This window comes from Hemiscyllium ocellatum, chromosome 19 (genome assembly GCF_020745735.1).
Source record: "Hemiscyllium ocellatum isolate sHemOce1 chromosome 19, sHemOce1.pat.X.cur, whole genome shotgun sequence".
In the NCBI taxonomy this organism is placed as follows: Eukaryota; Metazoa; Chordata; class Chondrichthyes; order Orectolobiformes; family Hemiscylliidae; genus Hemiscyllium; species Hemiscyllium ocellatum.
This window is the reverse complement of record NC_083419.1, coordinates 55,067,826-55,083,495: the sequence shown is the minus strand read 5'-3', so window position 1 is coordinate 55,083,495 and position 15,670 is coordinate 55,067,826. Positions and strand designations below refer to the sequence as shown.

Sequence of the window (15,670 nt, the reverse complement as noted above, 5' to 3'; positions counted from 1 at the left end):
TTAAATGTGGATTTCAACTAATAGGTTATATCTATCAGCAAAGATTCAGCAGGATGGAGGTCTTGCATCTAGGAAAGAGAAAGCTGAAGGCTAACTTGTTGAAGATTATGGAAGAGGTTGACAGATTTGACATGGAGAAAATGTTTCCACTTGCTGGGGCAAGGGGAAATATGTACTTAAAATGGTGACTAGTAAATCCAATGAAGAAGGAGCTTATTTACCCAGGAGTTAGGATGTGGGACTCGCTATCACAAAGTGATTTTGAGACAAATAGTAGAGATTCATTTAAGGCGAGAGCTGGATAAACTGACGAAGGGGAAAGAAGAGGGTTAAGTTTGATTGAGTTAGAGGAAGTGGGGCTGAGAAGCACAAATGTCTACATCGAGATTTAGCTGAATGGCCTTGTTCTATATGGTAAGCTCTGTGCAATTTTTATGGAAGGTGAGGGGTCATCGATTCAAAGTGAAGCTTTCCATTACAGCGTGGTACTGTTTTGGTGTTCCATATAGTGAATGGCCAATGGACCTGCCAATCTCAATCATTAAGGATGAGTTTCCTGCTTTTTGTGGTATCTTGATTCTGAAAGTCAATCCCTGCCTTCTTTACTTTAATGGGCTAGCATTCCACTCCACACTCTAAGATTATAAATATTCTCCCTTGCGACATTGATAGCTTTGCTCACCTCTTTGACCATTCCGCGCTGAACAGAGGATACAACTGTCGAGCAGTCTCACACACCGCACAGTTGTTAAAAGACTGTGAGGCTATCAAAAAGGCAGGTCAGTGCAGATAAATGCCATGGAGATCAATTTTGAAATGTAAAAAACAAGCTGGCAGAATAAAATGAGTGCACTGTCTGCAGTGAACGTTTTTTCTCCACTCTGTCTTTAAATTGAACATTCAGAGAGGAGTCAGTGCGCACATCCATTGAGATGCAGTTGGCAGTAAGAAGAACTCTGTCAGGACTGAAAAATGATTGCACCACTGAAATGTTATTTACTGACTTGACGAACAAACCCTTTAATTAGCGCATTCATGGTGTGTGGGCATCAAGGACCAGCATTTGACACCCATTCCTAATGTCTTTGGCTTGCTAGGACTATTTTAGAGGACACTTAAGAGTCAGCCATATTGCTACGTGCCTGGAGTCACGTATAGGTCAAAATGGGTAAGGAGTAGAAAGTGAGGACTACAAATGCTGCAGATCAGAGTCGAGAGTGTGGTGCTGGAAAAGCACAGCAGGTCAGGCAGCATCTGAGAAAGAGGAAAATCAACGTTTTGGGCATAAGCCCTTCATCAGGAATGAGGCTTGTGGGCCCTGGAGGGGGTGGGGGTGGTTGGGGCTGGGGGGAAGGTAGCTGAGAGTGCAATAGATAGATGAAAGTGAGGGAGAAGGTGATAGGTCGGCACGGGTGTGGAGCAGATAGGTGGGAAAGGTGATGGAAAGGTCCGGAGGGTGTTGCTGAATTGGAGGCTTGGGATAATGTGGGAGGAGGGGAAATGAAGAAACTGTTGAAATACACATTGCAACCACACGGGATGAGGGTCCCAAGGTAGAAAATGAGGCATTCTTCCTCTAGGTGTTGGGTAATGAGGGTTTGGTGATGGAGGAGGCTCAGGACCTGCATGACTTTAATGTAGTGGGAGGGGAAGTTGAAGTGTTCAGCCATGGGTTTGGTTGATGCAGGTGTCCCAGAGATGTTCCTTGAAATGATCCACTTGGAGGTGTCCTGTCTGCCTGATGTGGAGGAGACCACATTGGTTGCAACGGATTATATTGGTGGAGATACAGGTACATTTCTGTCGAATGTGGAAGGATCCTTTGGGGCCTTGGACAGAGGCGAGGGGAGTGGTGTGGGCGCAAGTTTTGCACTTCCTGTGGTGGCAGAGGAAGGTGCTGTGAGTGGGGTGTGGGTTGGTGGGGGGTATGGACCTCTCGAGGGACTCGCGGAGGGAATGGTCTCTCTGGAACACTGACAGGAGTGGGGAAGGAAATATATCTCTGGTGGTGGGGTCTGTTTGTAGGTGACGGAAATGGCAGAGAATGATGCAATGTATGCAGAGGTTGGTGGGGTGAAAGGTGAGGATCAGGGGGTTCTGTCCTTATTGAGTTGGGAGGGGTGGGGTTCAAGGGCAAAAGGTGCAGGAAGTGGAGGAGATGTGCTGGATGACATCGTCGGCCATGTGGAAGGGAAATTGTGATCTTGGAAGAAGGAGGCCGTCTAGGATTTTCTCAGGTGGAATTGGTCATCTTGGGAACAGATGAGGCAGAGGAATTGGGAATAAGGGATGGCATTTTTACAGGAGGTAGGGTGGGAGGAGGTGCAGTCTAGGTAGCTGTAGGAATTGATGGGCTTATCCTATAGATGTCTATAGTTAGTCAGTTGCCAGAGACAGTGATGGAGAGGTCCAGAAGGGGGAAGGGGGTGTCCAAGATGGTCCAGGTGAATTTGAGGTCGGGGTGGAAGGTGTTGGTAAAGTTGATGAACTGTTCAACCTCCTCATGGGAGCACGAGGCAGTGCTGATACTGTCATTGATGTAGCGGAGGAACAGGTGGAGTGTGTGCTGGTGTAACTGTGGAAGATGGACTGTTCCACATATCCAACAAACAGGCAGGCATAGTTGGGTCCCATGCAGGTGCCTATGGATACCCCTTTGGTTTGGAGGAAGTAAGAGGATTGGAAGGAGAAGTTGTTGAGGGTGAGGACCAGTTCAACCGGGCAGGGGAGGGTGTCATTGGAAGGGTACTGTTTGGGAAGGCATGAGACGAAGAAATGGAGGGCTTGGAGGCCTTTGTCATGGTGGATTGATGTGTACAGGGACGAGATGGCCATGGTGAAGATGAGGCATTGGGGGCCGGAGAAATGAAAATCTTGGAGGAGGTGAAGGGTGTGGGTGCTGTCCTGAACATAGGTAGGGAGCTCCTGGAATAAGGGGAACAGACAGTGTCAAGGTATGCAGAGATAAGTTCAGTGGGACACAAGCAGGCTGAGACAATGGGTTGACTGGGGAAGTCAGGTTTGTGAATCTTCAGTGGGACAGGAGCAGGCTGAGACTTTGGTAAGGAGGGTGGATTTTCTTCCGTAAAGGACGTTAGTGACCTAGATGGTTTTTGGAAATAAATCAATGATAGTTTCTATAGTTGCCATTTCTGTCACTTGATTTACGTTCCAGATTTATGAATTTAATTTAAATCACACCAGTTTCTATTTTGCTGTGGGCCACCAGATTGCCAGTCCAGTGATGTTACCACTGCTTCACCTCCCTTAAAGCTCAAACGTTCTTAATACTTGTGTAACATAACAAACACCAAGTTTCACAGTTCTCACTTCTCCACACTGTGTTTTTGCAAAGAGCCTCAGAAAAGGAGGGAAGGCCCACCTTTCTGATAACAATAGATGATTAATTCAGGAAATAGTGTTTAATTAATACCAGAATTAGATTTGAAAATCATGTCGATTATATTAAAGTCTTAGTAGAGTTTGAACTTTGAATGAGTTGGTAATTTTTATGGCGTATCTTTGTTTGATACCAGAAGGACAAAATTCAGCCTCTTTTGGTTTTTTTTTTGAAAATGAAGGAAATGTGAAAGTTCCCTTGGGGCTGGGGACAGGTAAGGAAGACTAAAGATATCAACAGGTGAAGGAAGCTGAAGTTTGAAGGCATTAAGTTTAAGAAGTGGCTGATATGGTGTCAACCTGGTAAAACCCAAACGAGGAGCAACTGTGTGTCAACCAGTGATGTACAGAGCTAACCATTTACCCAAGCAGCGGGTCAGATCTAAGCTTTGCAATCCCACTCCGTCCAGTTGTGAATGTGGCAGCAGAGGAGGCAGCTTCACAAGTATTCCCGTTTCTCAATAAGTGAGGAACCCAGCTGTTCAGTGCAAAAGGAAAGGCTGAAGCAGTCTTCATCCACAAGTGTTGAGTGTTTGATCCATCGTGGCCTTCTTCAAAGTCTTCAGTCAGTCTGATACCCTTCATATAATATCAAGAAACAGCTAGAAGCACTGGATACTGCAAAGGCTGTGGGCCCTGTCAAATATCCAGTAATAGTACTGTGCTCTATTTATGCTCTACTTGCCATGCCCCGAGCCAGGATGTTTCATTACAACTATAATATCTACCTGGCAATGGAGTACATTGCCAAGGTATGACGGGTATCCCATCTGATGTATGACTAGTAACTCTTCATTACCAGTAGCCTCTCAGTTGTGCACTCAGCTTGCATTGTTTCATAAATAGGCTTCTTGTGTGATCGTTATTAAAATGGAGATAAAAGAATCTACATCAGTCTGGATTCCTCTATCCCATGTCTATGTTTATTTTTTCTGTACCACAAACATGGTTACCTATTCTTATAAATAAGCAAGGACGAAAGGAATTTCCTTTTCCTCTTATTACGTTCATCCTGCAGAAGATGCTGATGAGTGCGGATTTTGGCATCGCATTGTCAACATTGCGAGATTTCCCAGGTGTCTTTATCTTACTTTCCAAAGAATTGTCTGTGCTCCATGGCATCTCTTGAGAGTGTAATGGTGTCAAAATTGGTCTAGACGTGAGTTGTGTGAAGCCTCCTCAAAACAATGACAGGATGGCAGCAAGACTCCACCCTCCCCACCTCACCCATCACTGTTGGTCAATGAGACGTGAGGGCATTGATCACTTCCCTGACCTAGGAAGCAATACCACCCCAGTGAGTATTGTAGGGGGTACATGAATCAACAAAGTAACATTGGTCTTCTAATGACTCGACCCAGTGTGAGAATATAATGTTATCAATACAGTCCTCAAGCTGAGAGCTAACACGTTCAGTGCAGTGCCAACTACAGCCAGTGGAAAAGAACAGTAAAAGAGTCATGTATGTTCTGAGGGGTGACCTTACAGAGTTATATAAAATCTTGAGGGGGCATGGATAAGGTGAATAGTCAAGGTCTTTTTCCCAGGCTAGGGGAGTCCTAAACTAGAAGGCATAGGTTTAAGGTGAGAGGGGAAAGATTTAAAAAGGACCTGAGGGGTAACTTTTTCAGGCAGAGAGTCGTCTGTGTATGAAACAAGATGTCAGAGGAAGTGGTGGAGGCAGGTACAATTACGACATTTAAAAGGCACCTGGATGGGCGAAAGTGAGGACTGCAGATGCTAAAGATTAAAGTCAAGAGTGTGGTGCTGGAAAAGCACAGTAGATCAGGCAGCATCTGAGGAGCAGGAGAATCGATGTTTCAGGCAAAAGCCCTTCATCAGGAACAGGGATATGGGGCAAAGTGTTGGCAAATGGAACTAGGTCAGATTGAGATGTCTTGTCAGGGCAAATGAGTTGAATTGAAGGCTCTGCTTCCCTGCTGTACAACTCATTGACTCTAAGTTGGATATCTTCCACAAGTGCTGCTTTTATTAGATCCTGGAAGAATGCAGCAAGCCAGGCAGCATTAGGAGGGGAGAAGTTAACCTGAAGAAGGGTTACACCCAAAATGTCGAATTCTCCCCCTTCTCATGCTGCCTGACTTGCTGTGTTCTTTCAGGCCCCTGTCTTTGTACTTTCGGATTCCAGCATCTGCAGTTTTTTCATCTTTATCAGATCTTGGGCATTGTTCAGAGAGACAACATTTCCACAAAGAAATGCTGTTCAGGACTGGCCAGAGATGCCACAGGACATCATAATGGAGTGACTCCGAATGACAGAACATGCATTCCACCTCCTGGATGTTTGCCCTGTTAGAATGGTTGGGTGTCACCAGGCAGGGAAGACAATTGGGGTCAGCTAAAGCAGAACTGGAGAAGCTTATTTAAGGAGATCTGTCAAGAGCAAGATGCCACCTGAAGCTGAGGAGGAAGAGATTGCAATGGACAACAGCCAGTGAAGGGGTTTTCCTGTCCATTGTTCTAGTTGGCAGTAGAGGAAATATATTAAAGTACATTAATTCTTCAACAGTAGGCATAAGGAAAATATGCCTGGTGAGACTGGCTCTGCCAGTTTTCAGTGCCTTGTATTGTAATTGTATGTAGATAAATGACACAAAGAGGCATGTCTGCATTTTGTGTGACCCCACAGGCTGAAGGAGCTGAAACATTACTGGCTGTGAACTCTGTTCAGTAAAATGTGGCTGTGCTTGTGGAATGTGAAACAGTAATTTTGTTTCAAATCATTTGTCAGCAGAGAGACATCTACAGAAGTTTATCTTATGTTTTATCACTGTTAAAAACATTGCCTCAAGGTATTTAATAATTGGCTGTGAATTGTGGATCTTGGATTGTTTTAATGCTGTTTCTCCCTTAGCTTGTTACTTTCCCTCTTCCTCTGCCTTTAACTTTCAATAACTTAATTACTTTCTCTTGCATTGTTCCACTCTTCCGCTCTTCTCCTCCCTTATGACCCCTTTCACAAGCATCCTTTGCGTCCTCTTCACTCTGAACAATTCTCTGGAAAAGTAACTCACTGTCTCAATGGGGATCATGTTGCTGCTGAACAGGATGTTGGTTAGGCCATTTTTGGAGTACTACGTGCAATTCTGGTCTCCCTGCTATAGAAAGGATATTGTGAAACTTGAAAGGATTCAGAAAAGATTGACAAGGATGTTGCCAGGTTTGGAGGATTTGAGCTAGAGGGAGAGGTTGAATAGGCTGGTGCTGTTTTCCGTGGAACGTTGGAGGCTGAGGGGTGACCTTACAGAGGTTTACAAAGTTATGAGGGGCATGGTTAGGATAAATAGACAAAGTCTAGTCCCTAGGTGGGGCAGTTAAAAACTAGAGGGCACAGGTTTAAGGTGAGTGGGGAAAGATTTAAAAGGGACCTAAGGGACAACATTTTCATGCAGAGGATGGTCCGTATATGGAATGAGCTGCTAGAGGAAGTGGTGAACTTTGGTACAGGTACAACATTTATAAGGCATCTGGATGGGAATATGAAAAGGAAGGGTTTGGAGGGATATGGGCCAAATGGTGGCAAATGGGACCAAATTTATTTAAGGTATCTGTTTGGCATGGACACATTGGACAAAAGGGTCTGTTTCAGTGCTGTATATTTCTATGACTGTAATGGATGATAACGCTCTTGAGATGGATCTGTTCTTTTAACTTTAAGTGTTTATCAGCACCTTGCGCTGTGTTATATGTCTGATTGTATCGAGTTGAATGAAGGAAAGTATTGCTGACATTTTCACTCCACGTTGCTTTGTATTAAAGAATGTTCCATTGATATTAGCATTGAGGTTTGTCTCTGTGTCAGCTGAAATATCCTGAATGTGTGCAAGGTCCCAGTCATCAGCTCCCTCAACTATCTGCCTGATCTTCCTGAGTAAAATAGGGCTGTTCAGGTAGGAATCTGTGTTTGGAGCCAATCAGCTACCAGCCAGTTTTTTATGTTTGGATGGAAAATGTGTCATGCAGTGTTAACCATCTCAAAGCAGGGAAATGGGTTGAGGGTTATTGCGAATGTTAAGAAGTCACATTCCATCTGGATCAGTGCTGAAATTTCTGAAGCTGCCTTTTTAAACAAAAATCTGGGCACTCAAATCAGAAGTGCAACAAGATTTGGACGTGACGTCAAATTCGAGGATGTAGTTAATACAAAAGAAGAAAATGACAAACATAGAGGAAAGCAGCAATGAAGAAAGCATTGGAGAATGGGCATGCACTTACCAACTGAAATTTAACCTAGATAAATCGGCAATACTACATTTCAGAATAAGATGATTACATATTCCTTGAAAAATACACATGCAAATGAGATGGAGTTCAGAAGGTGCAGATATTACATTCATTGAAAGTAAATGCTCAGGTTAAACAAATTGCCATTTAAAAAAGAAGTCTGCTCCCAGTGATCAGAGAGGTTCCTCTCCAGAAGTTTAGAATTGAAAAGCAGAGAAGTTATGTTCAAATTGTTTCATGCCTTGCTTAAACCACACTTGAGCATATTTATGAATAGTTCTGGCCTCCAGAATGGGATAAAGTGCAGAAAAGATTTGCTGTGGTAATTTTAGAACTTAGAGGTTATATCTGTCAGGAAAAAATATGTTTTAATAGATATACTAATAGACTCAGGTTCTGTGTTCCAGAAAGGATAGAGACTTGGCTTGGGGATCCTGTAGTCTTTAGGGTTCGATAACTTTAGAGCATGATTCCAACCTTGGATTTTTCTTTTCACTCCTGTTATAGCGTGAATTGCTTTTAGCACAGTCACCCATTCCCACATACTCCCAGGCCCCTTATCACATTGTATGGATTGCATTTAGCATAGCTAACCCATTTTCTCAGTCTTGGGTCTTATTGTCTCTTATTTGGTTTTTCTTCTGTCCTGGCCTGCTATCCATTAGCTCATAGTTCACCACCCCCTTTCATATCACACTGTCTCTCTGTGGGTTCCGTCTCCACCTATCTGCTGTCCTCTTCACCACCACTCCCCTCAAAAAACCTTCAGTTTCAGCATAAGTGCCAGTTTCTCCTCGTCGCTAACAGTTCATCAAGCATCAATGGACTGGGAAAGTTAACTCTGCTTTCTCTCCACAGATGCTGCCAGATCTGCTAAGCTTCTCCAGCAATTTCTGTTTTCGTTTCTGTTCTAAAGTGCGGGCTTTCATTGATGGCTGGTAGACAGCGCGTACCAACTGAAAGATTGAATTGTTTAATGATGGGCCAGTCATTAACATTTCAGAAGCTTTCTGTTTAAATGTGGCACATTTCAGAAGCAGTTTGCAGTATTCTCGCAGGAACTGTCGAAATGGAATTCTTGTGACTTTCTAGTTTTGCAAACCTATTTAATAATATGTTTGAAGTGTTTGAATTATTGCCTTCCTCATTAATTTATAATAAATTCTTCTGATTTTCTCTTCATATCTCGGCAGGACAAAGTAGTACTCAGCAAATTCCTAGTCAGGAAGTCAGCAAGTGCCAGTAAAGATGGAAGACATGTTTTACAGCTTGAACTTTCCGAAGAGACGGGAGCAACAGTGTCCGTAAGTGTTAGCTTAGGGCTGGTAAATCTATTTTCTTGGGAGTGCTGAAAACTCTCTGGAGTAAATTGTGGAAGATTCTGATGGACGTTGAAAGGTGCATAGGATTGGATACTCAGTCACGACTCCCCTGGAGTCATTGAAGTCCAGAGTAGAATGTGATGTTGTGGTCTTTTATTCAGTGATGAGCTAAACTGGGCAGAATGCCTAATCAACTTGTAATTTTAAAAGAAATGGTATCAATGATGCCATTTGAGGTGGGAAGCAGACTGAACTTGCTTGAGTAACAGTGAATAATAGAAGAACCGTGAGTAGAACTGAAAAATGTGCAATCGCAGGAGAACAAAATACTAATGATTGAAGAAGCCATTTGGCTTATTTTAGTTGATCCTTTCAAAATCTCCTTCAGCTGTCATTGCAAAATGCATTTTTTTTTCTTGTGATTTCATGATTTTGGTCTACCATACTTTGTTTTCACACATTGATAACTTCTAATGTAAGACCATCTGAACATCTTCTTGAAATTTGCCTTTCACCAGTTTGAAACTGTGTCATTTGTTCCCTCTTAGTTTAATTTAACATTATTTTTCCAAATTGGCATTTTCACATCCTCAATTATCTCAAATTCTCCCATAAGGTCTTCATATTGCTGTCAACTTCCAAGTCTGTAAAAAGCAAGCTTCCATAATGTTACTCAGACTTCCAACACGACTGATCAACACTGAGGCTTTTCTCTGCATAACCCAATGTTTGGTTGTTTCTCTTCTATTTCAGAGGCTGGAACTGGGCACGATTCTGAAGTGATGAGGATCTGAATACTCACCAATTTGCTTATCATTCCCTCATACTTGTAGTCTCCAGTTCTGGCTAAATGGTCCAATGCTTTCCCATACTAAAATTGTTGCTTGTCATCCTAATAATCATTTTGAGGTTTGTTCAGGAAATAAAATTGATTTTCCTTTGTCGCACAGTGCCTTTCAGAGCCAACTCTTTGGACTGAAGATGAAACCAAAGCAGTATGAAATTATTTTCACTAAAGGTGTCACCATCTATCAATATATCAAATTTCTTATGTTTATGTGCAGGGGAATCCTGTCAAAATATTGTGCATATTTTATGAAGTATAATGCATGCAGAGACCTATAAAATGCTCACATGCCATTGCTATGCTTGGATAATCATAATTATTTCATTCTTATTATTGCATTTTTAAAAAGAATGGTTTACATTCACTTGCACTGTTCTATTTACAAGCAAGTGCGTTCTCCTATAAATCTATCTGCAAGTGTTCCTGCTTGACTAGGTTTTAATTTGTAAAATTGACAAGCATATTATTGAAAGAAAGATACAGAGCTTTAACTATTAGTTATTTTCATTTAAGTATATGATGCAGGCTTGCAATTTAGATACTGATACAGCAAAATTACTTCATTAGCTTTTAAAAACTATTTATACATATATCAAAATATTCCACAACAAAGAATTAATATAAAACTACTTAGCAGAGGTTGCACTTACTTGGATGGTGATAAATGAGTCCTGAATGATGTTGTCTCTGAAATATTTTTCCCATAATTTTGGAATTTATTGTTTAAATAGATAGAAACTGGCTGTATTATGAACCCGATGATCTGCAGTATATCATTTTTATCCGAAATGTATCAAAGTGCTGGCAGAGAAACAAGCATTTAATTTGATTTCAGTGACCTAGCCCTGACTAAATATCCTTAATTTCGAAGCCCACATGATCTTTTCTGCATAGAAATGGTTGTTCTCAAAGGTTGCAAGATGGGGCCAGAACTTCCTTGGCCAATCTTAATTCTTTTTCCTCAAAAAAAATCTTATTGATTGCTAGAAATCCTTGCTGATACATATAAGAGGTTTATGTATGTGTTGTCACTTTGTTTTTAATCTCTGTCATCATTTATTATGACTTACAATCTTCAAATTGGACATGTTCTAATTTGGGGAAAAAAGTATTGGGGTGCAGTGAAAATTACAAATTTGTAGTTGGACAAGGGCTAGATTTCCATTGTAAGTGTGACTGCCATTTTATCCCATAACAGCAAGCCCCTCCCCCCACCTTGTCAGTGCAGACGTTGTACTAGACTACCCCCAAGCACGTCACACAAACTCTACCGGTCATGGATCTTCTGCATATCTACAATTCCAGATTACTGTGTCTCCATGATGTTGGGACTCCCAGCTGGTACAGTGAGGGGGTCACTCTGGTTTGAAGACAGTGAAACTGACATTCGGAGCCATACTTCTTTGGACATGGTCACTTAGTCCTCACACTGGTATATCCAAAGATGTGCAGGTTAGCTGGATTGGCCATGCTAAATTGCCCATAGTGTCCAGGCTCAGTGGATTAGCCATGGGGAAATGCAGGGCTTCAGGGATGAGGTCGGGAGGTGGGTCTGGGTGGGATGCTCTTCAGAGGGTCAGAATAGACTTAATGGGCTGAATGGCCTGCTTCCACACTGTAGGGATTCTATGAATCTATTCTATGATTAGTGATGCAAGCAAGTAGGCTGAATCCAATTATTTATAAACTTGATTCAGGAGTTCATCTTATTTGTAGATTAGATTAGATTCCCTACAGTGTGGAAACAGGCCTAACTAGTCCACACCGACCCTCCGAAAAGTGACCCTCCGAAAAGTAACCCACCCAGACTCGTTTCCCTCTGACTAATGCACCTAACAATATGGGCAATCTAACGTGGCCAGTTCACCTGACGTGTACATCTTTGGACTGTAGGAGGAAACCGGACCACCCGGAGGAAATCCCTGCAGACTCCACACAGGCAGTCGCCTGAGGCTGGAATTGAACTTTGAACCTGGTGCTGTGAGGCAGCAGTGCTAACCACTGAGCCACCGCACCTCCAAAGTGGCACTTAAATGGTATTATCAAAGTTCTTCTTGCCACCAGTGCAGTGACCAGAGTCCTCTGATTTACAGTGCTCAACAGTACAGTTATCGGGCAAAATACAAATAAATGATCAGACTCTTCAATGAGGAATATAAAGTGGGCACTGAGGCAAGAAGACGAGATCAGGAAGGTTGACCAAAACTTGGATCGAATAAGTAGGGCTTAAGAAGGACCTTGAAAGGTGGAGGGAATAGAGAAACAGATTTAGAAAGGGAATTCATGAGAATGCATGACAACTAAAGGAGCCAATGGGTGGCATTGGTGAGGGAAGGAGAGATGTTTGGAAAGTGTGCTGAAGTCTGGAACTGGAAGAATGGAAAATGTAGGTATGTCACTGGAGAAGATTACAGAGATGGGCTGTAGTTTGGCCAAGCGATGGATTTAATAATCAGCAGAAGAATTTTAACTTTGAGAGCTCATATTGTTGGGTAAATAGAACCTGCTGCAGATGGTGAAGGATGGGAGCCTGCCCAAGGAGTGCACTGGGACAAAGACATGAATGAAGGCTTCAGGGGCAGATGAGCTTCTGGATGTAGAGAATGTGAGTTAGGAGGCTCAGTTCATAGTTGAACAAATACTGAAGTTGTGAACAATCTGGATTAACCTTGAACAGTGGATGGAGAAGTTGAAGAATCGTCTAAGAATTCTGTATTCTTTACAGTCCCCATGGTGCTGTTAAAATCCAGGATGTCTTGCACTGATTTAATTTATTAGTTCATTGTAGAGCTGGATCAGAGTTCTGGTAGTCCCATCCATTGAGGGCGGCCCGATGGCTCAATGGTTAGCACTGCTGCCTCGCAGCGCCTGGGACCCGGGTTCGATTCGTGCCTCGGGTGACTGTCTGTGTGGAATTTGCACGTTCTCCCCATGTCTGCGTGGGTTTCCTCCCACAATCCAAAGATGTACAGGTTAGCTGGATTGGCCATGCTAAATTGCCCATAGTGTCTAGGGATGTGCAGGCTAGGTGTATTAGCCATGGGAAATGCAGGGTTACAGGGATGAGATAGGGAGGTGGGTCTGGGTGGGATGCTATTGGAGGATCAGTATAGACTTAATGAGCCGAATGGCCTGTTTCCATACTGTAGGGATTCTATGAATCTATTCTGTGATTAGTGATGCAAGCAATTAGGCCGAATCCAAAATGGACGTGCTCATATAATGGACTTCCCCAAACCTTGGGAGATGTTTCTTCATCTGATATGGTAAAATCAGTATTTTCAAAAAGCAGCCAAATTATTGAACTTGTACAAAGCATTTGAAAAGTGTTTTATTATTAGAAGCCACTGTACCTTACTGGCCAGTCTCGTCTCTTAAATATTTTTGATCAGCAGTTCCTGCCATGGACATTACTGGAGTCTGCCCTTCAAATTCAAATTCATTTTTAAGCTGAGCTTAATTAATTATTCACTAATTTCATGCAACCGGCAAGGGGTTACAAGATTGATAAAACAACTATAGCTGTCTGACAAAGAAGGTTAAACTTGTAAATAAAGTGCCTGAAAAGGGCTCGACTTTCAGTTGAAGGCTCTCCTAATGGGTACACATCATTCATATTCCAGTTGGATTATTTACTAATTCTGAGCAACTCCTGTTGGATGTGCAGTTTCACCAATGCATCACATAAACTCAGTGTATAGTTGGTTAATTACCATTCTTCCAATATCTCTGAAAATATTTCAGCACCAGTACACAAACAGTAGAACTTAATGAACTATTGTAGCAGAGCAGTAGTGTCCCTAGTGGCCAGAAGGTCTGGATTTGAATATGTCATCACATGTCCAAACAGTTAAATTAAAAATGAGTTAAGTAGAACTTAACCTCACTAGTGCTTGTTTCCAGAAATGGGGCCAAGACTACCTACAGGAATTTTCGGGCCTGATTTGGCTGGGAATTTTCAAGCAATCACCAGTGGTCCTATCGGTCATTTTTGAAAAATCCTTTTTTATAGGGTTTTATTGCTACGTAATCCTTTCACTTCGTTAGACCAGTTTCCAGAATGGACCAAGTAGAATCACAAACACATTGCATGCTTATCATTAGCTTTGAGAGAGAAAATAGCAGCTCAATTAATTGGGCTGAAAGCCTCCAAAGAACTTTGTTTGGAATTAGAAGGTATTGGCTTTGATTTAGTTCTTGGAATGAAGTAATGGCATTGACTGGACACCTTGCCAATATTTGCCAAGAAATTGTTTATGGGTTTGTACATGAAGTTTTTTTTTCTAATTCAGTCCATTATGATGACCTGTTTTGGGATCTTTGACTGAGACTAGCAAGCCCAAAAACAGCGAGGCACGTCAGCCAATCCAGTGGAAGAATCTTCATTGAGACAGAGAGAGTCAAAATCAGGAATGATAAAACAGGAAAAATATGTTGATTAATAATTCGTTTTAAAGCACATAAACTCTGGGAAATACTGGTGGGATTAGGGGAAGCAGCAGCCTAGTAGTATTATTGCTAGTCCATTAATCTGGAGAGTCAGGTAATGGTCTGGGGACCTGGGTTCAAATCCAGTCATGGCAGAAGGTGGAATTTGCATTCAATTAAAAAGTCTGGAGTTAAGAATCTACTGATGATCACGAATCTATTGTTGACTGTCAGAAATATCTGGTTCACTAATGTCCTTTAGGGAAGGAAACTGCCATCCTTACCTGGTCTGGCCTACATGTGACTGCAGACCCACAGCAATGTGGTTACTCTGAACTGCCCTCTGGGTAATTACGGACGGGCAATAAATGCTGGCCAGTGGCACCCTAATTTTTTTTAAAAAAAATTAACTAAGAGAAACAAAACAGACAGATAAAATCCCAAACTTTAATTTCTATCTGTGGAAATGAACTTGATCTTGTCAAATTAACTTTTCAATTCAGAAAATATTTTTTCAGCAGTAGTTATCACTCATTTTGTTGTTTATATATTCTTGAATGCGCTACATTTAGCCTTTTCAACTATTTTCATGTAGATCTAGCAAGTTCTTACCATTTCACTCATTTCACTGCCGGGTCTAACGTAGACAAGTGCAACACACTCTGAAAGAGAGCAGTTATCTCTGACAATGAGAAACAAGGAATAAGATAAGGTCACTTAACCTTCTGTGCTTGTTCTGTGATTCAGAAAGCTCATGGCTGTTCTGATTTTAACTGCAACTATGCATTCCTGTGTACCACCAGTAATTTTTCATTGCTTTAGTAATCACAAATCTATCAGTTTCTGCCTTAAATTATTTAAGCGTGAATATTTAAAATGAGTTCCAAGTTTAATTGTACACATACATACTTAAGAAATTGCTAGCAGGTATCCTGTGTTATAATAATGATAGATTGTCTGTCTGTCTGTCTGTCTGTCTGTCTGTCTGTTATCCTGACTGTGAATTCCTAGCCAGCATTTATCAAAAAGAAATTTAAAGGAAGGTGAAATGCTCTAGATTCTGCAGATCTGATATGTAAACAGAAATGTTGGGAAAACTCAAGTTCAAGTGCTGACTTTGGAGGGAAAAACAAAATTAATATTTGAGAATGATAATCTCTTTCCAGAACTGGAAAATGTTACAGATACAACAGAGTTCAACTAAGTACAGAGGTAAGATAAATAGGGGTTGGGAAACAAGCAAGTTGGTCCATGATACTGTGGAAGGTAGGAGTGACCATGAGGATAATGGTGAAAGGTTGAAAGGAGTGGTATAGGACAAGTTAAGAAACAAAAGAGGAGTCTGGAGAATCTGCAAATGCAGATTCATTTTGAGAAACTGTTGTCTACAAAACAAAATGGGAACAATGGCTATGATCTGATACCTGGT

The 15,670-nt window shown here is 41.8% G+C and overlaps 1 protein-coding gene across 5 annotated transcripts in view; it reads left to right on the top strand.

Annotated features, from left to right (window-relative positions):
• Positions 1 to 15,670, top strand: part of pot1 (protection of telomeres 1 homolog) — a 326,410-nt gene that overhangs the window by 82,575 nt on the left and 228,165 nt on the right. For all 5 annotated transcript variants that reach the window (XM_060839484.1, XM_060839486.1, XM_060839482.1 and 2 more), the window contains exon 5: positions 8,838 to 8,948. In XM_060839484.1, coding sequence (XP_060695467.1) covers positions 8,838 to 8,948 — 111 coding nt within the window. The remainder of the gene's footprint in view (positions 1 to 8,837; positions 8,949 to 15,670) is intronic.